Source organism: Yarrowia lipolytica, chromosome 1F, assembly GCF_001761485.1.
Source record: "Yarrowia lipolytica chromosome 1F, complete sequence".
In the NCBI taxonomy this organism is placed as follows: domain Eukaryota; kingdom Fungi; phylum Ascomycota; class Dipodascomycetes; order Dipodascales; genus Yarrowia; species Yarrowia lipolytica.
The window spans coordinates 35,157-58,795 of record NC_090775.1 but is presented as its reverse complement, the minus strand read 5'-3'; the positions used below and the strand labels follow the sequence as shown (position 1 = coordinate 58,795).

The 23,639-nt window shown below is 48.0% G+C and overlaps 8 protein-coding genes across 8 annotated transcripts; 4 read left to right on the top strand and 4 right to left on the bottom strand.

The window, feature by feature from the left end:
• Window positions 1-4,806: 4,806 nt before the first annotated feature.
• YALI1_F00534g (uncharacterized protein) lies at window positions 4,807-5,346 on the bottom strand (the record flags this gene model as incomplete). The annotated part of the gene is made up of 1 exon (XM_504819.3): window positions 4,807-5,346. The coding sequence occupies one exon, from the start codon at window positions 5,344-5,346 to the stop codon at window positions 4,807-4,809; it is 540 nt and encodes a 179-aa protein (XP_504819.1).
• A 2,005-nt stretch (window positions 5,347-7,351) lies between these two features.
• Window positions 7,352-8,338, bottom strand: YALI1_F00504g (uncharacterized protein; the record flags this gene model as incomplete). Its single annotated transcript, XM_068283206.1, has 2 exons — window positions 7,352-8,183; window positions 8,292-8,338. The coding sequence occupies 2 exons, from the start codon at window positions 8,336-8,338 to the stop codon at window positions 7,352-7,354; spliced, it is 879 nt and encodes a 292-aa protein (XP_068139307.1).
• A 3,231-nt stretch (window positions 8,339-11,569) lies between these two features.
• YALI1_F00472g (uncharacterized protein) lies at window positions 11,570-13,513 on the top strand (the record flags this gene model as incomplete). The annotated part of the gene is made up of 1 exon (XM_504817.3): window positions 11,570-13,513. The coding sequence occupies one exon, from the start codon at window positions 11,570-11,572 to the stop codon at window positions 13,511-13,513; it is 1,944 nt and encodes a 647-aa protein (XP_504817.3).
• A 1,358-nt stretch (window positions 13,514-14,871) lies between these two features.
• YALI1_F00436g (uncharacterized protein) lies at window positions 14,872-15,126 on the bottom strand (the record flags this gene model as incomplete). Its single annotated transcript, XM_504816.1, has 1 exon — window positions 14,872-15,126. The coding sequence occupies one exon, from the start codon at window positions 15,124-15,126 to the stop codon at window positions 14,872-14,874; it is 255 nt and encodes an 84-aa protein (XP_504816.1).
• A 611-nt stretch (window positions 15,127-15,737) lies between these two features.
• YALI1_F00430g (uncharacterized protein) lies at window positions 15,738-17,666 on the top strand (the record flags this gene model as incomplete). The annotated part of the gene is made up of 1 exon (XM_504815.3): window positions 15,738-17,666. One exon carries the CDS (start codon window positions 15,738-15,740, stop codon window positions 17,664-17,666), a length of 1,929 nt encoding a protein of 642 aa, XP_504815.3.
• A 673-nt stretch (window positions 17,667-18,339) lies between these two features.
• On the bottom strand, window positions 18,340-18,706 carry YALI1_F00400g (uncharacterized protein; the record flags this gene model as incomplete). Its single annotated transcript, XM_068283205.1, has 2 exons — window positions 18,340-18,588; window positions 18,635-18,706. The coding sequence occupies 2 exons, from the start codon at window positions 18,704-18,706 to the stop codon at window positions 18,340-18,342; spliced, it is 321 nt and encodes a 106-aa protein (XP_068139306.1).
• Window positions 18,707-18,845: 139 nt separating this feature from the next.
• YALI1_F00399g (uncharacterized protein) lies at window positions 18,846-20,630 on the top strand (the record flags this gene model as incomplete). The annotated part of the gene is made up of 1 exon (XM_504814.3): window positions 18,846-20,630. One exon carries the CDS (start codon window positions 18,846-18,848, stop codon window positions 20,628-20,630), a length of 1,785 nt encoding a protein of 594 aa, XP_504814.3.
• A 1,533-nt stretch (window positions 20,631-22,163) lies between these two features.
• On the top strand, window positions 22,164-23,507 carry YALI1_F00366g (uncharacterized protein; the record flags this gene model as incomplete). The annotated part of the gene is made up of 1 exon (XM_504813.3): window positions 22,164-23,507. The coding sequence occupies one exon, from the start codon at window positions 22,164-22,166 to the stop codon at window positions 23,505-23,507; it is 1,344 nt and encodes a 447-aa protein (XP_504813.3).
• Between the last annotated feature and the right edge of the window lie 132 nt (window positions 23,508-23,639).

The following is a 23,639-nucleotide window of genomic DNA, read 5'->3' as shown; positions in this document are numbered from 1 at the left end:
GAAACCAAACCAATTTAGACAAACAAAAGACAAACAATCAACAGCTCCAAGTGACATAAACACGTCTAATTACTTACCACTAATCCACTACTCCATTATAAAAAAAAAACAAAAAACAAACTGCCCTTGTCCACCTCCGCCGGTTAGACAGCTGCCAAACGACCATGTTTCTACGTGACATGACGTTGACTTGTGCCAAAGTATAGTTTTAGCACGGTTTACGCCGTTTCAACGTCTGTAATCAATCATTTGTATTTTATTTAATATTTAATATTTAATATTTAATATTTTATGTTTAATTTTTTTTAATGTTTCTCAATTTTTCGAACTTTCACCTCGAGCCGGAATTTCTTTTTTTCCTCCCTCCAAAATACAACCTTCTAAAGGTATGTAAAGGACAGGGCTAGGGCAATCCATATTAAGAATAAGATTACAGGGCGGGGGAAAACTAGCAAAAGCTAAACCTTAGGTTTAGGATCGCAGCGGGGAAGAAGACTACCAGCGGAAGACCGTCCCCGGGCTAGGCTGGTGGGCTGGGGTTGTGGAGTCTCGCCAGGGTTAAGGTTGAAAACGCAGCTATTTTTACGCAGCTATTTTTTGATTCCACAAGCTGCACTCTAGTGGAAGTAGCCCAAGTAGTGCAATGCAGACCAAAAATGCGGCCAAAAATGCCACCATATCGCTGCAGTCACAGGTTAGGGTTGTTTCCAATTTGGACCCGTGGGTTGTGGTTGCATATCCAAATTGGATTAGTGGTTAGGTTATTTCTCAAATTTGAGTAAATGGGTTAGGGTTGGATCTCAATTTGTATTAGCGGCTAGGTTTAGGATTAGGGTCTATCTGCATCTAGGAAAGTGTAAATAGTGGATCAGCTGGTGGTTTTTTTATTAAGTGAGACACGGATTTATTCATGGAACTTTGCTCAGTTCGATTTGGGGTTGGGAATTGGATTTTTTGATATTTAAAAAAAATTAAAATTTTAAAAAATTGAAATAAAATTGTTGAAATAAAGAGTCGAGAAAAGTTACAAGTACAAGGTACAAGCTACTTGTAGTTGCAAACATGTCAGAACCTCGCCGTGGTCTGTTGACAGAAAGGGACCTTGTTTTAGTCTCCTTTTATGTCTATGCATCTTTCGGAATAATGATTTTCCGGTGTGGCTAGCAGCTACTTTCGGGAGCATTAATGGACGTCTAAAGACTGTCAAACAGTCAACACATCTTCCAGGACCCTCCTATTCCCCTCCTTAGTGCCGCTTTGTATCCGTTGATACTCTCAATGTGTTGAGGAGCCCCCTCTATGCATCTGTGAGACTCATTATGGGGTAAAACCTGGAAAAAAATGCCGCATTTGCGGCTCCCCGGCGCAACACTGCTCCTCAACTTTTCGTTTGTCATGACTACAGCCTCAGTCATCATTTGGTGGTGCTGCTGGGAGGCACATGGTGTACAGTGTAGTACAACCGACCCCACTTGGGATGGTCTTTTCCCCACAAAGGTTGAGGTAGAAGACTAACATTAACGCGGTCTAGTTTTAACCCGGACATATTCTGAGACTCTGAGACTGTTCTGGCCCGCGGCCTGTGGGACCCGCAGGTCGGAAAGGAGTTGTGGTCAATGTGCTGAGCTGTACATTTTTTATGCATGTCACCAAGCGAATACGAGAGCCGAGTACGAGGGAGAGGGAGAGATCCGACTCTGAATCTGAATCTGGGGCCAGGGTTAGCTACGGATCAACTGACTGTCTTAGACATGTTCCACCATGTCTTATAACGTATTATATTAACGTATTATAACGTACGAGTACTGCCCTACGTGTAGGGTTGGTCGGAGTCCATCTACGGCCCTAATTGACCCATATTTTACCCTTGACAAGCCCCGCTAGTCGCCGTTGCTCACCTCATGTCTCACAGTCAGACTTAGACCTCCTCTGCTGACATAGTCAACTGCATTTTAGATTGTCCGGTCGCGTGGTGATCGGCGTTACGGATTTTTGGCAGAAAAAAGAAACCAACTACTTGTACTTAGCAGAAATTTTGGTTGGTCGTACGAGGAGGAGCGCGTCAGGAGAGCAGGTGGGGAATCAGAAGGGATTCACGGGGATGGGTGGAGGGGATGGGGTTTTCTGTTCTGTTCTTTTCTTTTTTTTTCCTCTTCAGAATCTAGCAGAGCTGATCGGTTCGGTATGGTGAGAATACTGTAGGAGAAACCATTCTGGGAGACCCGTGTTTTCTTCTTCCATTTGGTACGCGTAATGTATTAATACTGTAGTAGTCTGGCCGGATTATCCCGGTCCTAAAAGTCCAGAATTTTTTTTTCCAAATTATCAAATCCATCAAGAATTAAAAGGCATAAACTGAAGTCGGCCTCCTCAGAAATGGCTACAAGTAGTGGCAATAAAAGAAAAAAAATAGAAGAAAAAAAATATAAAAGAAATAAAAGAAAAAAAATACAGAAAGTCTCCAGTTCAATGGTACAGGGGCAAAGGTGATATAGCTCTGGACAATCCATTTGGAGAGTGGAACAAACAAGAGATTCGATTGATCTCTTATGCGTCAAACTGTTGGAGATTTGTCGAGGAGGTCTCCACATTGCGACTAAAACTGCTGTGATCTCGTGGAAGACCGAAAGACGAGGTTATCCGGAGCTCCCGGTGGGAAAAACCATCACTATCCGTGTCTGACACTCCTCCAGGACGTACTTCAGAGGGATCTGGACTGGAGCAGGACCAGAGACAACGAGATCGACGACAGCATGAGGTGCTTGAGGGTTTGAGGGTTTGAGGGTTTGAGGGGATCAATAGCCTCTGGAAAGTCCGACGACTCCTGGTACTTATTGTCTGCTGGCGTCAGAGATCATCCTGGAGACCATGCCAGCAACGGAAACTATTGTAGTCTGAACTCATACCTGAAAACGGTTACCCCATCTTCATAAAAGAGATAGATCCTCCATCACAGTAGAAGTCTGGCTGTGCCACCTGTATCTACAGGAACAGTTCTTGGAGAAGACAGTGCCAAAGGTGAACAGACGATGAAACTCCCTTGGGTAGTCGTGAGAGGTACTGGATGGGGAAAAGTTACAAGAACGTCCACTCCAGAAAAGGTAAGAGCACACAATGCTTCTTTTTGATAACACCAACGGATCTTCACATACCGCAGGGTAAACAATACTGAGTCTATGGAAACAACTCGGATATACCAAGAAATACACACCATAACCCTCGACCGGTGGAGTACAATCATCTTATTTTTATCTCTCCATCGACACCCGTGGCGTTGCTGTGGAGATTCTGCGTTTTCCCGAACCTATGCTGCGCAACCGGTCAGTAGCTTGCTCCAGACCTGACCACGAGGGCAATAGATCCCACAAGTGATATTTTCCTCTTGACCATCGCTAGATTGTGGAAGATGAGGCAGGAGATTCAGACAGGTGATCCAGAAGATGGCGTAAAAGACGGACCCATCAAGAGACAATCACCCCTATAGCAGTCTTTGCTGAGCCACCATGTAACACTTGCGTCCTGGGAATCTGATCCCAGGTGAAGTCAGCGGGACACGATAAGCCAGTGAATTGAAAAGTCCAAGATAATTCCAAGTCAATGACAATCATTGTAATGATCAGCTGGATCAGATGGATCTCCGCGTACCACTTTGCGTCAGATTCGATTCACTTCAACTCTTCCACATGGGATTCGTTTGGGTCTGGACTTCTTCCGACGGAGTTGTTATTCGCAAACTTGTCCAATTAGACACTAGTGGGCTGTACTTGTGATATTGTTGCACCATCGAATCAACTTATTCTGTTCCGGCATTTACTATCGCAACACCTCCTTTACTTCGAGTACCAAAGTCTACCGAGTCTCGACTGAAGACTTCCTTCCCGATCAGGGGACGTGCACAGATGTCGAGTCACTGATGCTTAACAAGCACTGACGAATGGATATCTCACGAGTCCTTTCGCTGGTTTTCACGCTCTTTCAGTTCACCGGTTGAAAAAAAGGAGTTTTGAAACATAGGAGAGATTGATGACGAGAAGAAAACGGACTGATAAGAGAATGGACTGAGAAGATAATAGACTGAGAAGAGAATGGAATGTCTGAGAAGACGGAGTGAAGCTCGACGACCGACCGACCACCTTGTGGCTTCACAAACAGGGAATATGATATCTGAAGAAGGAACCAGAATCTCAGACGACCGGGCTCTTTGAATGTAAAGGATTTTGCACAAAAAAAACGTGTCTAATGACTCTTTTCCTACAGGATCGATCCTAATCCCACAGATCAGCCATCTTTACCTCAAGTCCGACAGTCATCGACCTGGCTGGACGGTCACCAGGGACGGAGTAAGAGGCATCAATCAGTTATTGGCTCACCAGTGTTCAACTCCACCGGTCACCCATAGACCTACAGAGCCCACCTCGCCAACTTGTGGTCCTCACCAAGGCCGTCTGACACAGTCACCTATCGCTCTGGACTACAGTACACTGAATGAGTATCAAAAGACACAAGACAAGTTCATCATGTCCATCTTCCATTTCCGTTGGTCACTATGCCTCCGAAATGGTCTGGCCATGTAGCTCCCGATTGCGACTGACTACAAAATTTCAAACTGATGTTCAGTACTGTACTAGTTAAGTACAGGCTCTGTCTTTTGTTGAACACTCGACCAATGTAGTTGGTAACTACTTTAGCCACGCTCTCGTCACTATTATTAGTTAAAGTATTCGCACAGTTTAAATTGAAAAGAGTTAAATCGATCCGCTAGGGAGAAGAAGAGAAAGGTGCGCCAGGCACAGCAGGAAAAGTCGCTTAGATCTTGCCGAGAAGGGCGGTGACGACGCTGAGCAGCGAGGTAAGGTCGCCGGCGAGGTTGGGAAGCTGGGGAGCAAGCACCGAGGTCAGGGTGGAGATGGTGCCGAGCAGCAGGGTCAGGGCGGACACCAGAGGGTGGACCAGTCCATCAACCAGCAGGCCAACCACCAGAGTAAGCACGTGCTCAAGCAGGGTCAGCAGAGAAGTGACCAGGGGGGACACAACCACTCCATAGAGAATGGTGGCGACGGTTCCAACAATGGGGACGGTCTCGAGGTCCTTGATCAGGGTGGTCAGCTCGCCGTTAAGAGAGGTGAAGGAAGAGGCGAGAACCTGCTGTTCGTCAGGAGTGGTTCCGGTGGGCTTGAGAACGGCGTCCAGAGTGCCGACAACCAGGCCGAGAACGGTGTTGACGATCGAGGTCACATCTCCAAGAGGTCCGGACAGAGAGAGTTGTCGGGCGACAATCTCGGGGGCGGGAGCTGCGGCGGCGGAGGCGGCGAGGGTGGTGAGAGCGAGGTACTTGGCGGAGACCATTGTAGTAGAGGTGGAGGTGGAGGTGGTGGTGGTGGTAGTGAGTTGGAAGAGAAGATGTTACTTGTCTGGGGATCTAAGTGGGTATCAACGGTGGTATTTATGTGATTGAGAATGATTTGGGCTCTCTCATTGCAGCTGTTGCATCCCCGTATAGAATACGCTGCTAACAACGTATACTAGCCAGCCAATTACTCCACCATGCACACAATCTATCGTGGCTCCTGTCACAATCACCCCACCGACGGACGACGCACTCTTAGCATCTCCTCCACCAATCTTACCTCCATGTAAGGTACACAGTGTAGGGTTACAACGTGTGCGTCTTGGTGGCTTGCAATAGACGGAATTGTGGCACGCGGTGGTGTTTATTTGGCTCTGGGGACTTGAGTCGGTGGATACTGGAGTCTGTGGAGACTGGAGTCTGTATAGATTGTTTCCAATGGCGAGACGTAATTGCCGACATTCAACAGCTTCACCTGTCTTTCAACGGCTGGTTAGCCTCTTCGGTATCGGTCACAGCTCGTGAGGATCGCCAATGTCCAGTGCAAATCCGTCCCTGTGGAGCTCTCGGTCAACTTTATCGTCTGGAACGTCTGCCAGGTGGGCGTTATCGTATGCAGGTAGGGTGGATTAAGACTGGGCTAAGGAAGAGTGAAATTTCAAAAAAAAAAAAAAAAATAACTCCTAAAAAAAATAACTAAACCTCGAATGTTGTCAGGCGTGAAAAACGATGAATCTAGGAGAAAAATGGGAGATAACTTCGAAACCAGCCCGTCCAATCACCATCCACACAATGATTATCGCCTCTCCGAGTCGTTCCTGCAGTGTATCACCCGTCTTGTACGAGTCTACTGTACACTCGAGATCACTAGTGCAAAGTCTGAGCTTGAATGGCTGGTTTGGAGCGATATCATAACACTGTGGCTACTGTCTGGTACTAACCAATAACAAACCTCCTTGTCTGTCAATCACAACCAACCAGCTGAGATTCCGTCACCACCAATCGCCCCCATTACCAGTAGTACCAGCATCTCCACTAGCATCTCCACTAGCACCTCCACTAGCACAACTAGTCGACAGAGTTTTGGTAGCACTGTAGATCTCGGCTCATGCATTGGCTGGCCACTGGCGTGAGATGGTGGTGAGCGGTTTTCTCTCCTCATGGATAGATATCGGCTCTCCATTTCCAGGCTTTACAGTACTGAATGGGCACAGTAGCGAATACGAGAACTAGCGAATACGGGGGGACGTTCGTACGGTTCCCAATAGAATAGACAATCATACGAGCCCCACGGTCGTAAAACCCCAGACTGTCTTGCAATGGTCTCACTTACCAACGGCTGAGACGTTTCGGTGAGACACGATTCAGACAACTTCAAGGAGGAGCCAGGGGACATGAATCAGACTAGTAAAACTAACGGCCACTCCAGCGGCCACCACAGCAGCTACGGGAACCAAATAACCACGTCCAAAATTAACCACCCACCTGCCTGAATGTACAGCTCTCGTACCCTATCGCCGAGATCGGACGTATGTACTAGTACTACTGTGGCTACCCGGAGCTACCAATGTAGCCAGAAACAGTCGAAAAAGCAACTTGCTATTGGACCCCTCTGTTGGGCTAGTTGTAATTGTCCCGGCTAATCTCTCGGCAGCAACTTCGAGAGTCGTCTAACTCTGTAGTGTGGATCCAGGGTCTAGTGAGAAGAAGCAACCATTGATCGAGTGTGCGACCTTGTGGGACAATCTTCCGGTGTGTTGGTGGTCGAAAATGGCAATCGGCAATCCGAATCCGAATCGGAGTGGTCAACCGCAACACTGTCAAGTCCTCCCCAGCTACTACCCAACTACTCACAAACTATCATATCATCTAGCCCACCAAAGACTCACCTCATTTTGTCTGCTTTTACGTGCTGCCTCCACAGAACCAGCAACTCACCTTCTAATCTAATAATGCAATTATAGTATACATTGGCTCATGGTATTGCCGGCCGACACCAGCCAGCTACACATCAGCAGCTTCGAAAGATTGTCTCTGCTCACCATGGTGCTTTTCCCTCGACTTTTTGGTGTCAGGATTCAGCGTCTCCACAATGATCATGCTGAGCACCGAGGACGGCAGCGAGTGAAGCAACCGGATATGCAGGCCCTTGAACAACGCCCGGCCCAGGCCCACCTCCTTGATCAGATTCTTGCCCACCTGAAACACGCTTTTCTGGTCGTCCGGACGCATGCCTCGAATCTCGTCCGACACCGCCAGCTGTTGCCGGGTCTTGACCACGTCCAGAAAGTTGGACGCCACCGATGCAGTACATGTGGCGGCCGCCGAGCTCACAGCGTACTCCTTGAGCCCCAGCTCGCCTCGCTTCTCCATCCACGCCTTGGTCTTTTCATATGTGACCCACCAGACCACCGAGTGCGGCAGAAACACCACAATGCCCATCACGTAGCCTCGGAAAAAGCCTCGCAGACCCTCGGTCGCGTAGATACGCTTGATGATTTGCAACGTGCTGATGTTTTTCGACGAAATCTGCATTCGGCCCTTGATCACCTCCATGGGCGTCCAGATGAAGGACGACGCCAGTTCCGCGACCGCGCCACTGATGACGTAGTTGGCCATGGAGTCGTCGCCTATATACGGCGTGAGAAACCGTTTACATTGGCGGTAAGACACCATGTATGTGGTGAACGCCGGGGTTGTAAGGGCCACCGATGCGCCCAGGCCACGCCAGTAGCGGTGTAACGGGAGAATGTAGTTGAAGTTGGTGGATGTTTGTTGGAGGGTTCGAATTGTGTCCAGGGGGTGGAACACGATTTTCGAGCCTACTGCTCCGGCCCTGAGTTAGTATGACTATTGGAGAATGAGAGTGACAGAGGGGGTTTCACTAGATTTTGCGGTAGAGAGTGACATGCGATTATGTTGGACGGGATCACCAGACACAGACAAAAAGGAGGCCCGTAAGCACACAGTCAGAAGCACAGAATCTGACATAGAAGCATAGAATCTAAAGCAGACGCAGAAAGTGGTACATCAGATGACTGGCTGGGGCCCGAATCTCATATAAGATCATGCATGATTCAGTAGGAGATCCAGACCCAGGCCAAGCAGCAGAACAGACAACGTCTGCTTCGTTCTGTAGAGCTTCCGGATGTCAGACTGGACCGGTGAATCAGTGAGTGGCTTAGGGACGTTGCAAAAGACGTCCGGTATTGTGCCGAGAACTAATCTGAATCTGGAATCAGTCTTATGATCGCCTTGGAATCGGTCTCATGGTCTCAAACCCTCACACCGCTCACATCTCTACCATCGTCTTGTCGGTTGATGATTTCCCACACAATTCACACGACTCTTGTTATGACACGAGCTCTTAACAAAAAGAAGAAATAAATACCGGCTCATAGTACTCGCACCAGCACTGTACTCGCACCAGCACCGTACTCTGACCGGCACCGTACTCACATCAGCACCGTACTCACACCAGCACCGTACTCGCACCAGCACCGTACTCGCGCCTGCACAGTACTCGCACCAGCAGCGTTCACACCAGCACACACTCGAACCGCCAGATCATGATCTGATCACTCCGATCCCACCACCAAAGCCACACACCAATACTCACACGGAAGCCATGATTGTGCCGAGATCCATCTTCTCGGGATTGTGTCACAAAAACGAATGTCTAGGAAATGCAAAAAGCCAGTCGATGAAAAGCCAGTCGATGAAAAGCCAGTCGATGAAAAGCCAGTCAGGGGGAAAAAAGCCGGTCGATGAAGAATCCAATCAATGAAAAGAACAAGTGTGATTGGTCGATGTAAAAAGTCCTGTCGTAGCTCAGAAACCGTCTTAGAACGTGTAGCGAAGACCAATTCGTGTATCGTCGTGTAGATGTAGAGTTTGGTTGATCTGCAGGTGGAGGGTGGGTTTGGTTTGGGAGTGTGGAGTTGAGTTGAGCACGTGGAGGAGCTGGATCTGGCGGCCATTCTCTCATACTAGTAGTATTATCATTGGCCAGTCATATTCACTACTCTTGATCTGTCTTTTCCCTCTACCACTGGCAGTTAGTGAATGGTGTTTTGAGTAGCTACGATACCGTTATACTCCGTGATTGCTACTTGTAGTATAGCATGGTGTGTTGTGTTGTGTTGGGTTGAGCACATGTCCGCTCACCCGTGTACTGTACGTCACGTGACGGAGTCTGGCGCAGTTTGAGCAAAACAAAAGTAACCGATGATTGACGATCGGAGATAGCTGCTGTTTTGGTCGTCTCCAGTCCACCAATCATGTCTGCTCCTTGGGTTAATCTCAGCTCTTACAACGTTGCACGGCTGTTTTATTAGCGTCTTCCAGTCTCTCTATTGGCTGGATGTTGTGTTGGGGAGGGCAATGGGTTTTCAAAACTCAAGTAAATTGTGAAAAAAATAAGACAATACATAAATACCAATTAAATGGCTTCATTTATTTGTTGAAAATAATACCAAAAATTATCACTCAGTTTTATGCTGTTCTGAGACTCCATGAATGGTAGTCCGATATCGTACCGGTAGCATTCCCACATTTATCTTATCTGGGGTGGGCGTTTTAAGTTGAGTTATGTCGCAAAATTTATCGGAGTTGTATATAGAGTGTTGAGTTTGAGAGTGATGAGATGATATATGCTGTATTGAAAGATGAGGAGAATGGAATGCAAGGGGATTGGTCGAGGAAGTTGCTATAGATGATTATCATATGATATCATGTGACATTTAGATCTCTCAAGCTTCGGTCGAGTCAGTCGAGTCAGTCGAGCAAGTCGAGCAAGTCGAATCAGTCGAGCGAGTCGACTCTAGACTAACCAACAACCAACTCCATTCGACTCTATTCGACTCAAGCCTTAGGCAATTACCCGACCCAGTGTCTAGTGCCGGCTTCATTGCACTACCATGACGCTAGTTTGAGGGTTCTTATCAGCCCCATCAACAGACTAGCCTGTATTTTGCGTGTTGGATCGCGTATTGTGTGGCTCCCAGAGAAATATCGACATGTCCAATACCTCCAAGATCGACATCTTCAATACCTCAGTATCGACATGTCCAATACCTCCACCATCCACATCACCACTATCTTGACCAACATTGGCCCAATCAAAAACAAACCAGACATTCTTACTCCTACAATCAAGACCACCTGTGATACCCACCCGCCTACAACCGACCGCTCCGAAACGTTCACTACCCCCAATTGACCGACATACTCACCGTTACGTCACGGCTCGGGATGAGTGAACTTGATTGGGTAGCTGCAGAGCTCAAAAGAAGGACAATCTCTCCGAGACTCCTCCAGTCCCCGCAACCGCCCTCACTCGTCGGTGAGACACACTTAGCTCCATTAACCCCGTCCACACGGTCATGTGGATGACATCACTAGCCCCAGCGATGTTGAAGCTAGATGGGATCTAGCTCTCAGATAGGTAGCTCGTCGGAGTCCGCGTATTAGCAAGCGCGAAGAGACAAGACAGACGAGGAGGTCACCCACGGCAGCAATGGCATTGAGCCAAAAAGAAGAGAAAAGAAGAAAATTCAGGAGGGACGGGGGTCGAATCATGTTATTATATATTATATATATATATAATATATATTGATCATTGTCTTCTGTTTGTGGTCACCTCATCCCGTTGTACAAAACAATCCTACACTAGCTACAGAGCCTGGCTGAGACAAGTCAGAAGGCGGAACACGTGCCATCTCTGGTGCAAATACTCCTTTTGTCGCTCTCTTTGCAATAAGACAGAGCTGAAATATGGCTCTATTTCAACAAGCTCCCGTAGCAACTACTTTCAGTCGTATATCGGGCTACCGTACATACTCGTACTTGTTCTCGCTGGTAGTATACAGTATGATACAGTTTCATACGAGTTTTAGTCTAGTGGGAAGGTGGGGACAAGAATAGACGGGTATTTTCTGGACGCGTGGTTGGCGGAATTGGAAAATTCAAGCCATAAACCAGCGCCAAATCGGCGGAAAAACACTTCCCAACACTCAGCTACTTGATGGGACCTCTCCAACAGCCCCCAACACCGCACCCACACCCTGCCCCATCCCACACGGCACTTTTTAACTTCGCCTATGCATCGGATCCCTACCTGCAAATGCATGGCCAGAAGTTAGGTTTCGCAGGTCCCAAATAAAGTTTCGCAGGTCCAGTGCCTCGTACCCATAAAAAGACCCCCCTTCTGCCGATTTTTACATGTTCAGTCTACGAGCACTTAGCGGCGTTGTAACCCGGTCCCTTGTACGCGCACCACATCGACGAACCATGTCCCACGCAGCCAGACTCTTGCCCCACCGAGTCCCCCAGAAAAAGGGCCCCGAGAGAGACCCTTCCACTCTGTCCAACTACGAACACTTCAAGCCGACAAACACCACCGTCTGCCTCAAGGTCGACTGGACGGACCAGAAGCTCGCAGGATCGGTCACCTACGACCTGACGGTGGAAAACAGCCCCAAAAACCTCGTTCTGGACACCTCCTACCTCGACATCCAGGAGGTCCAAGTCAACGGACACAAAGCCGACTTCTCCATCGGTGAGCGACACAACATTTTTGGATCACCCTTGACCATCACTTTGCCCCCCAACTCTGGCGACAAGCTCCAGGTCAAGATCGCTTACTCCACCACCCCCTCCTGCACTGCTCTCCAATGGCTGACTCCCGAACAGACTGCCGGAAAGAAGGCGCCTTACTTCTTCTCCCAGTGCCAGGCCATCCACGCCCGATCCGTCATGCCCGCCTTCGATACACCCTCCGTCAAGTCCACCTTCGATATCGAGATTGAGTCCGACCACCCCGTTGTCGCCTCTGGTCTGCCCATCAAGTCCAGTAACGACACCGGCAAGTTTGTGTTCCGGCAAAAGGTGCCTATCCCGGCCTACCTGTTTGCTCTGGCCGGAGGAGACCTCGATTCTGCCCCCATTGGCCCCAGATCCGACGTCTACTCCGAGCCCTGTGACCTCCACAAGTGCCAGTATGAGTTTGAGGCCGACACCGAAAAGTTCATCAACGCAGCAGAGAACATTGTCTTCCCCTACGAGTGGGAGAAGTACGATGTGCTGGTGCTGCCTCCCTCGTTCCCATACGGAGGAATGGAAAACCCTAACATCACCTTTGCCACTCCTACCCTGGTTTCTGGAGACCGACAGAATGTTGATGTGATTGCACACGAACTGGCCCACTCGTGGAGTGGTAACCTGGTCACCAACTGCTCCTGGGAACATTTCTGGCTCAACGAGGGCTGGACCGTGTATCTTGAGCGACGAATCGTTGGTGCTCTAGAGGGTGAGCAGCAGCGACACTTCTCTGCCATCATCGGATGGAACGCTCTGGAGGAGAGTGTCAAACTCATGTCCCGAGACCCCGTCCAGGAGTCGTACACCCAACTGGTCGTTGATCTCAAACCCAACGGGGGTGCTGACCCTGATGATGCCTTCTCCTCTGTGCCCTACGAGAAGGGATCCACATTCCTCTTCTTTTTGGAGACCGAGATTGGCCAGGCCAAGTTCGATCCCTTTGTCAAGCACTACTTTAAGCACTTCCGATACAAGTCCCTGGATACCTACCAGTTCATTGATTGCCTGTTTGATTTCTATGCCAACGACAAGGAGGTGACCGACAAGTTGAACGCCATTGACTGGGAGAAGACTCTGTTTGCCCCCGGACTCCCCAACAAGCCCAAGTTCGATACTACTCTGGCTGATGAGTGTTACAGCCTTGCTTCCCGATGGAAGGACGCCTCCGATGCCTCTGCCTTCTCTGCCAAGGACATTGCCTCTTTCAACTCCTCTCAGATGGTGGTCTTCCTCATCACTCTGAGCGAGTACGAGGGCAAGGACGGATTCTCCTGGGCCAACAAGAAGGAACTCATTTCCAATATGGGCGACATTTACTCGCTGGCCAACTCCTCCAACCCCGAGGTGATTGCCAAGTGGTACTCCATTGCCATCCTGGCCAAGGTGGAGTCCGAGTACCCCAAGCTGGCCGACTGGCTGGCCACCGTGGGTCGAATGAAGTTTGTTCGACCCGGCTACCGAGCTCTCAACTCGGTTGACCCCAAGCTCGCCAAGGAGACCTTCGAGAAGAACAAGGACTTCTACCATCCCATTTGCCGGGACATGGTTTCCAAGGATCTCCAGTAGGTGGTTGTGATGAAAGCAGTTAATGATATGATGTATATAGTCGATCATGTTGTGTAGGAGGTGTGTGAGATCGGTACAGTGCAGTACAGTACAGTACATACCGTAAGGTGCTTTTGAGTTTTCTGGCAGTCGCGATAATGACGTTCTGGACCTCTACAATCGCGAGGTGGACTCGGCCACAGAAATTTTTAGGGACTATATTGGGGTGAGGAAGGTGTCTGTCAGTAGTAGGATACCTGGCGATTCCTGGCAATTATGATGAGAGGAACCAGCTTGGTCGTAGACGAGATATCCATCCTGTTAAGAGTTTCACTGATCTAGAATCTTTTCCTGGTGAATGAACAAGCACACACCAGAAGAGAATGAGCAAGCCCACCAGAAGGGTGTGTGCCACAATGGGAACGTGGTGTCCCTGTAAGTCGTTCCGTTAACTTATCTAATCAGCATTAATACTTATAATGTTCAATGGATACTGGGTGCAGTTAGAAGACATGGGTGCAGTTAGAAGACATTAATTAGTAATATTCGTGTAAGCGTACATTCATTTCAAAGGTTATTCTTTCACAGCAAAGTTATAATTAAATGAATGTATATGCAGAAAAAAAAAAAAATGTATTATGTTATTAAAAAAAAAAAGAACTCTGGGATGACTCTAGAATGACGAATATCTGGTTGATCAAAACCAAAGCTTTATCAATTGAACAAGGGGGGACAAATAAACAATTATTATCATATAAAATAGTCTGAAATGTGTCCCTAATGAGCAATATATGAACTCCGGACAATGTTCATTCCTAGATCACCGATTTCACGATTTTTCTGCCCGACTGGTCTTCAGATTTCCAATCGCTCGTGAAGAGCTCCTCTTTCTTCCAATATTAGATATTATTGTTCGAATCTTCATTGTTCTCCAGAGCATACAAAGTGGACTATAGCTAGTACAAAGTCCTCTGAATGAGAGAAATGTTCTCAAGAAAGTACCTGACGCCGTCCACAAGTAGTTGTACTTGTTTATTACGTCCACTTTCAATCCACTGTGTGTGTTGTTGTTGTTGTTATTGTTGATTGTGTGTGCTCCACTATACTCCGCCAACATGAACCCATAGAGAAAAACAGACAGTCATCATTCAATAATCCGAAGCAATAATGAACCACTTTGTGGTACCAAAATGATCAAAAACTCCTCCTCTATCTCATTGTATTAATATATCACCTCGAAAGTTGGTATTTGATTCTCCAGTCGGCGAATTCGAGGTGCTACGATACAATGTGAAATACGACGTCTCGCCCAAGGCCTACTACTCTCATTACAATTTCGCATGTTAATTCAGTAAAGAGTTGCCAAAAGTGGTCTTTGACTAAGCATCAAAGCCATAGAGGGGTCTGCCCTGTCGCTTGAGGGCATGCACCACATCAACACCAGTGACGGTATTTCGACGGGCGTGATGAGTGTAGAAAAGGGCGTCTCCAAGCACTTGCTTGATGACATCCTTCACAATGTCTCGGCTGTCCGGATCGATGTTTGAGGAGATTCTCTTGACGCCTCCTCGTCGGGCAAGACGACGGATTGTGGGCTTGTTGATGCCCTTTCTGAGACCTCTTCCGCCAGCCATTGTAGTAGTAGTAGTAGTAGTAGTTGTAGTTGTAGTTGTGGTGTAGAACCAGAAGACTAATGAGGAAATTGGACAGGGAAGAAGGTGGTATTTATACTTCCCCGGCTGGCTTGAGGATAGTCTTAGAGACCCTTTGCACTACATTGAAAGACCCCATTCGAGTACTCGTACGGGTACATCTCAACATTGATTGTCTGTTTCAGCCCCAAACTCAAAACTCGTGAGGCCGACTGGTGTCACCAAACGGGAAACAATAGCCGAGACTGCAGGAGATAATGCGGGGCTGCATAATCCACGCACCCCTGAGACTAACGAGATGGATATCACAGACATGATCGTGCCCCGATAGGTCCATTAAACAGTGAGTAATGCCATATTGGGTGGACGTGCCACGAGTGACTCAAAAAAACCCGTCTGCGATAGTGACGTCAATGGACCTAGAGGACATCTCTAGGATATGAAACAACGCTGCACCCAGGTGCCCCTAGACTTCTGCCACACCAACGCCTCACAACCGCAAATGTGATGAACAAGAGTATGTTTTCTTTGTATGATCAAACCAACTCTCGATCTACGGGCGTCTGCCACACAAACAAGAAGTAGCATGAAACATGGCCTCATTAGGTCATTATAGGACCAATGTACAGTATAATGTTGTACAACAGTCGCCATATGATCCACAGCATCAAATCACCATAATAATCATGCCCCCTACTGCCACCAACTCCATGCCTCCAATTACGATAACTTCCACGCCATCAATCGCCACCATCATATCTCAGAGAGCTGAGAAATGTCTCGATTTGCCTACTCCCTATGGACAAGTTTCCTACTTGAGTCGCTTTTCAATCTGGTACCATTCCATCTCGACGTCTTATCCTCTAGTCACAAGCAAGCAGTACAACGATCAACTGAAAGATGGACATCTCATTGTTCAACGAAACGTGTCTACAAATGAAAGAACCCTTAAGATTGCCAAGGAACATGTTCCGTGGATCGTGTTTGCCGTCCACGTTCTGCTGGACTATACCACTTCTGTCAGTATCATTTCGGAGCACCTGATTCGTCTCAAAGTACCCGACATCACCGTCGAAATGGTTAAACAGATTCTCCCTTGGTGTATTCGCAGCATGGATGGCTCGGAAACAAAATGGGCCGAGCTCTGCAAACCGAGAAAACAGCTCCACTACGACGAAATGATGAGTCTTTGGAAGAAGATCCACAAGCACCACGTGTCCCACAAGTCGCTAAATCCGAGTGCCAACAAAGCTGGATTGGTCTTCTTTGGTCTCTACAGAGAAGAACAGGGAAACTCTTACCTCATCTACTTTATCGACCACACCACTCAAGCTACCGTTTCTCTTTCTGCCTTCCAACCCATGCGCCCAAACGACGTTAGAGACAAGCTACAGAGAGCTCTTAAGGCTTTCATGAAGACTTATGGTCAACCCAAAGCCTTTCTGTTCATGAACCCCTGTTGGGGAGAAACCAAGTGGCTTGCCACAGAGCTCCAGATGGCAATTGCCAATCTTCATCCTTTTGATCCGATTGTTTCCATTTACAAGACAGAAAAAGAGGATGAAGTGCCTGTCAAAATCGCGGAAGCCTTCCGCAACATTTCTTGTCATTTGTTTTCAGAATACCGGACCAGACGACATGTGGCACAGAAACGACGACCATACCAAACTCCTCTTTTGAAAGTGGATCTTCCCAAAGACGCTCACCATAGCGAGACTATCAAGTCCTTCTTGCCTCATAATATGATGCTTCCAGCCAGACATACCGCTCGGTTCTGTGTCCAACATCCTCCTTTGGATACGACATTCACAACGTGCTCATCCAGCAACGTTACATTGTTCCGAATGAAATTCCCCGGACAAACAGTCAAGATCCCACCTGACAACCTCCACGACCATCTTTCAAGCCTGTCCTTTCCTGACCCTCGATCCGATTCTTATGTCCAGGCACATCCTCCACTTGTTGACATGGGTGCCGTGGATCTGGCTGTCATCTCTCAGCTGGTTGAAGAGTCGCTGACCTTCAGTCTGGCATCACATCAGCTCCCTGATTACAGTGGTGATCTGAAATTGGATGCCATCAGTCAACGCATTATCGACTACCTAGCACAGAAGCATATGAAAGTTGTCAATCGCTATGCGAAAGTGCTCCAAGATGGAAAGTCTCTGCCCGAAAATGTTGAGCCGGCTCCTCCTCGAGGTACCAAGCGTGTTTCAACCGAGACTCCCGGCACTTGTGTCAAGAGAGTGAAGATTGGGGGTGATTCTGGTAAGACTGAAGATACGATCAAAGGCTCAGAGTCGGGCCGAGTGAGGTACAAGAATGACCCTGGTCAAGGGAAGTCTCCAGCACCTATACAAAAGAAGACTAAAAGACGAGGAATAAAAAGAGTCCGATTTGTGGACGACTCTGATACGGATGAGTCTCCCCCATCTCCCTCCAAGACCACCCTAGATCCGGAAGGAAGGTGGGCGGCAATGTCAGCTTCTTTCAAGAGTTGGTTTGATGGGTTCAGTTGGTGAAATAGTATGTACAGTATATACGGCAAGTACTCTACAGTAGATGATATGAGAAAGTATTGTAGTTGAATGGGTTTTTGTATTGAAACTGCATACTTCACCCCGTCTTGACACTGGCATTGCTTGTCTCGGTATCCCGAATAAGCAAAACCCATCCGGCACGGTTCGAGGTTGGCGACAATGTCTGTTGGTTGGCCAGATCTCGAGGTTGCAACAAATCTTGGGGCAGTACAGTACCACACCCTGGAACTGAACCAAAGCCATTGAGTCGCCTGGGTCCAAATTGGGGCTGTTTGGTCCAATGTGGTGTTGAGGGGAATGAGGCAAACAGTGATGTGTGATTTTGGAGTGTAGTAGAACAAGACGAGATTCCAGGTACAGTACAGTACTGTATTCAAACGAATTAGTGATTACCTAAGCTGAAAGTACCAGTTCATTTTCTCGAAGGTACAAGTAGCCGCAAAAACATTGTATTGATCGTCTCAACGTGTTCTTTCATCTGGTTTGTTCGCATACATAAACACACACGCGATTTTATCTTTGAATTTTATCTTTTTTATTTCCCTTTTTTTGCCACAACTTTATCCAAATTCGGTCGCAGTGCCACCCCTTGAGGATGTCTGAATTATTGTCTTGTTCTTGTAGTAAGACAAAAAGAGAACCTCAAAAATGCAGCCTAGTTGAGAAAGCCCCGCGAATAGGGCCGTTTCAGCATCCCAAGTTGCAGAGTATTGTTCAGTAGACCATCACCGATCACGAGCTTTGATCCACGGATTGTGGCCAGCACCGGTACACTTGAACACTTGAAGTACTGTACAGTACTGTACTTGTACTTGTACTTGTACTCGAAATCAGCACAGGTACGGTGAGAGAGGATCTTTTTGTGATATGTGGATCCGACAATCCATTTATTATGAGTGACTGCCTGGCTGTACTCCCTTGGCCAGCCCCTCCTTTGAAGCCTCTTGGACTCCAAACGTCACCTCAATGCATGCTGTCCGTTCTGCCACACCAGAAGCAACATCGTCAAACAAGACCAACATGAACCACACGAGAAAATGGTTATAAAAGAGGCTGAGGCCACTACCTTGGTTTGGACTTTACCCAGCAACAGCTACCACTACACCCACAACCACAACCACAACCACAACCACCTCCGCAACAAACACCACCTCCGCAACCATGCCCCCGCGAAGGAAACAGTCTGCAATGATGAGAAAAGTCACCGGTGCTCTAAGATCCGGCAAGACTTTCAGTTCCAGACACAGGTCTGGACCATACGTTACCCAACCCTCGTCTAAGACAAAGTCGGCTTCACCCAAGTCGGCTTCTCAAGAACCTGATCCTGTCGCTTCTTCCTCCAAGGACCCAGCTACTCCTGTGAAAAAGCGTGCCTCCCCAAGAAAGATTGCCCTCCCTTCATCTCTTCCCACTGGGTTCGTCGATGAAAGTCTACAGAAGCGGATGGACGAGATATCTGTTAAAAACAAAGGTGTCTCTGCTTCGACTGAGTTGTTTTCTCAAGAACGTGTGCCTGTCGCTTCTCCCTCCAAGATCCCAGCTCCTCCTATCAAAAAGCGTGCCACCCCAAGAAAGATTGCCCTCCCTTCATCTCTTCCCACTGGGTTCGTCGATGAAAGTCTACAGAAGCGGATGGACGAGATATCTGTTAAAAACAAAGGTGTCTCTGCTTCGACTGAGTTGTTTTCTCAAGAACGTGTGCCTGTCGCTTCTCCCTCCAAGATCCCAGCTCCTCCTATGAAAAAGCGTGCCACCCCAAGAATGATTGCCCTCCCTTCATCTCTTCCCACTGGGTTCGTCGATGAAAGTCTACAGAAGCGGATGGACGAGATATCTGTTAAAAACAAAGGTGCCATTGCTTCACCCAAGTCGGCTTCTCAAGAACCTGATCCTGTCGCTTCTTCCTCCAAGGACCCAGCTACTCCTGTGAAAAAGCGTGCCACCCCAAGACAGATTGTGCTTTCTTCGTCTTTTCCTCGACTACTTGCCTCTGGGCACGCTGATGAAGTGAAGCAGAAGCGGATGGATATGTTGACAGCAGATGCTCGCCGTCTCACTTCCGCTTCTCCTGCGCCCGAGCAGTCTCTCAGCGAGAGTCCACACACCCTTCCAGTGTCTGAAGCCCCAACCGCCAGCAAACGACATCAATCCGATGATGACGCCCCTGAGCCATCTCCTAAGCGTCCAAAAGTTTGTGCCTCTGGCAAAGACCCCGAAGAGGAGAGAGTGGACAACCAGGCTCCCGACTCTCTCGGTTCTGTCCTGGACGAGGACCATGCTTCTCGAAGTCTAGGAGGAACTACCACCGGAACGGCTGCAAATATTTCTACTCAGTCCACTGTTGATTCGCTGCTTGAAGTTTCTTCCCAACCTCCTGATGAGGAAGAGGGGCAAATCAGTGATGAGGAGATGAATACTACAGAATCCATTGAACGTCACACTCCGCTGTCCGATGATGATTCAGACATTGTTTATTCTAGGGAGGGAGCCCGAGCTCTCCACCAAGACACTGACGAAGAGGAGGAGGAGGAGGAGGGAGAAAAGGAGAAAGAGAAAGAGAACGAAGACGAAGAGAACGGAAGGGAGGAAGAGGAGGATCACGGTGAACTAGATATTGCCTTTTCTTGTGTTCATCCCTTAGACAGAAGTGATTCTTACTACCCTATCAGTTTGCACGTGGAAGGGCAAGAGTTCTTGGATGTCCTGATCTCAAAGGGAACCACTTACATGAAATTGATCGAGAGGTTGGGTGAGAGGTTTCCTGGTGTAGAACTGAGAAGTATGCACATTTTTTTCTACAATGATCTAGAGGACACACACGAAAGAGCCGGTGCCTATCAGAGAAACGCGACCTTGCATTCTTCGGGGATTCACGCTTACCGAGCCCCTGTTGGCACCAACTCTTGTACCAACGTTTGGCTTCATTCTCAGACGAATGGCGGTTAATTGGCCAGAAATCAGCCACTGTACTGGTTCTTGGAGATGATTTTGTGTATAATAATGATCTTACTGTATAATGGCAGAAGTAGCTATATTGTAGATGTGCAGTACGTGTATATATATACTGTATTTACAGTAGCTACACTTTTCTGTACTGCAGTATCCTGTTCTGTGGAGTATCATGTGTACAAGTAGAACTGTGGCTCTGGCCCAGAGAGAAGGCCTTGGAGTGTGTGATGTCAGCACCGCGACAGCTTGATCAAATGACAACATCACAACACCAAGAGTTGCCGCGACTCTACTCTACCACCGAGGCTTGTTCTGGAGGGGCTGTTCTGGAGGGGTTGTTCTGGCGGGGTTGTTCTGGAGTACATACAGTACAGTTGCGTCCTCTTCGATAGAGATACTGTAGATATCAAAGTACGCCTTCAACGACGCTAAAGAAGCATCTCACTAAAAACCAACCGTGGAGATTACAACACGATGCCGTACTGTGAGACTCCCCAACCTCAATGAGCCTTGTCGTTCTTGAGGAAGATTCCCGAAATGATTGTGCTCAAATCGATGGGAGGGTAGTTCTGTATCAAGAGCGGAGGGGCTGTTTCAGTTCTTTGGTTTCTCTTTTTGAAATGCCCCAATACAAGTAGCTACCATACGATACTCACTCTCTTGGTGTCGCCGTGTGGCTTTTCTGGGGCTTGTTTCAGTTGCACGTTTGGCCTGCCTGTCTTGGAAGTAAGCTTCACCTTGGTCTGGGTGCGCTCAATTAGATACTTGGCTGTTGCGATGAGGCACCTGAGTAGACGTAAGTTCCCAAGGAGACTGACAGATGTTACTATAGTATGTACTGTGTTACTAATGTACAGTACTGCACCTCAAGATTCCCTCTTCTCAAGTAACCGCTATTCAACCCGGTCCACAGATTCGTACCTCCTGCTGTCACAACCTCATCTCATGCAAGTGCGACACACTGCGCTGAAACTCCGTTGGGTGGGGCTGATTGAGGCCGTCAAGTGGGTAAAACAGTTCCAGAAAAACATACGCAAGATGTTATTGGGGTTGTTTCATCCTTTCTAGCGGCTGAAAATAATGGAGCATGGTTCAAGTGCTTGTGTGTATGTATATTCCCCCTTTCTGTTTTTTTAGTTTCTCCGATAACGAACCTTACTGTTACAGTTGAAAAAGATTATCTAGATAACACAGTATCGTAATGGTACAGTACAGTACATACGAGTGAAGCGCTATATGGTACAGTCTGATCCTTTAGCTGACACCCACGACATTGTCATACATGAAGCACTATATTCATATACAGAATGGTTGTAAACCATCACAGCCCCCACTTCGGACTTTGGGGCCGCCTCGGTTGTCCTTGTGTTTTTTCATGCAATCGTCTCTGCCACACCATCTTCACCAAACGAATCAATGTGAACCACACGGAAAAAATGATTATAAAAGCAGAGCGGGTGGTCCTATAAAAACTCCACAAACCAACATCAACAAGCACCAACCCCCAGATCAATCGCCATTCGCTCACCAATGACTCGCAAGCCACCCCCAATGCTTATGTGGGCCACCATCAATAACGCCAGCCGTATCTCACCCGCTCCCGAAAATCGACAAGAAGCAGAAGAACTTCAAACGGAGATCCGCCCCCTTACCCGACGCAACCCTCGTCGACGTTCCCGTCCTGGAGTCCGTGCACTCCGACCTCAAGCCACAGCGCCGCCAGAAGTACCACACACGTCTCTTGAAGACCCCCCTGTTGCGTCTTCTTCCCGAGCCCGAAGCACCGCTTCTGATAACCGACCGCTCCCCGATGCAGCAATTTCTGCTATCGCAGCCAGTGTTAGTCGTACCATTGAAGCGGCGCGAGCAGCCTCTCTTTCCGCCCCTTCTTCACGAGAGCCTTCCCCCGCCGTTGAACATTCCAACAAGCGCAAGCTACCGGACTCAATCAGCACAGGTAGAAAGCGTCAAAAAAGAGACGAGCCTTCTCCTTCCGACAAGAGCGACGATGATGGCCCGGGAGAGCCTAGCATCGACAGGCCTGTCGCTGACGAGGATCCTTCCGCCAATAATTCCGAGGAGGAATATTATGATGCCACTGATGTATCTGATGAGTTTGATGCTCTTGTCGCCGCGGCAGAGACTGCTGTTCGCACTGCTGCTGAAGTTTCCTCCCCGGATAATGAGCAAGAGACAGTCTCCGATGTGGCCGAAAGCTCTGGCGATGAGGAAAACTCTGCTAAAGAGGGTGACTCTGGTGCAGAGGAAAGCACTGACGGGGTGGTTGGCCCTGATGGAGACTTGACCGATAATGACAACCAGAGAGTTCCTGAGGAATTTTTGGTTGCTTCTGGAAACGAGGTACCTAGTGACGTCGGAGAGGAAGAGGCCGAGGAAGAGATCGAGGAAGAGGATGTCGAGGAAGAGATCGAGGAAGACGCCGTGGAAGAGATCGAGGAAGAGGACGATGTGAGCGGATGCCGAAAGGACACATACAAAGGAAAGGAGGTTTTCGATGTGGGCAGCCATGTTATCCCTGAGCCTGACATTAAGTGTCCTTCCAACAATGGAAGGCAAACATACGTAATCAGTTGTGTTGTGCAAACTGGTAACAATTGCGACAATGAACAATATGTCAACGTACTAGTTACTAACAGAACCACTTTTGTTCAACTGATCAAAGTGTTACATGACTTCACAGGAAAAGATGTCCGGCGTCTCAATAAGAGCTACATCAATGACGTGTGGAACGATAAGAAGGTGCTCCACAGTCATATGGAGAAGTTGACCCTTTGGAGCCAAGGAATCAGAGAGTACCGAAGTGGCCTAGGATGCAATTTCGAATGTGGCGAGAACGACCTCAGAGGAAACTAGTTGGTCGGACGGGAACACTGGTGATCAGATATATACTGACATCTAGAAATACTCTCTACTTTTTTTCATGTTAACTACGAGATTGAAATAAATAAGTAAAACGTTCTATTTTACTCTTACAGCAGTCCAACA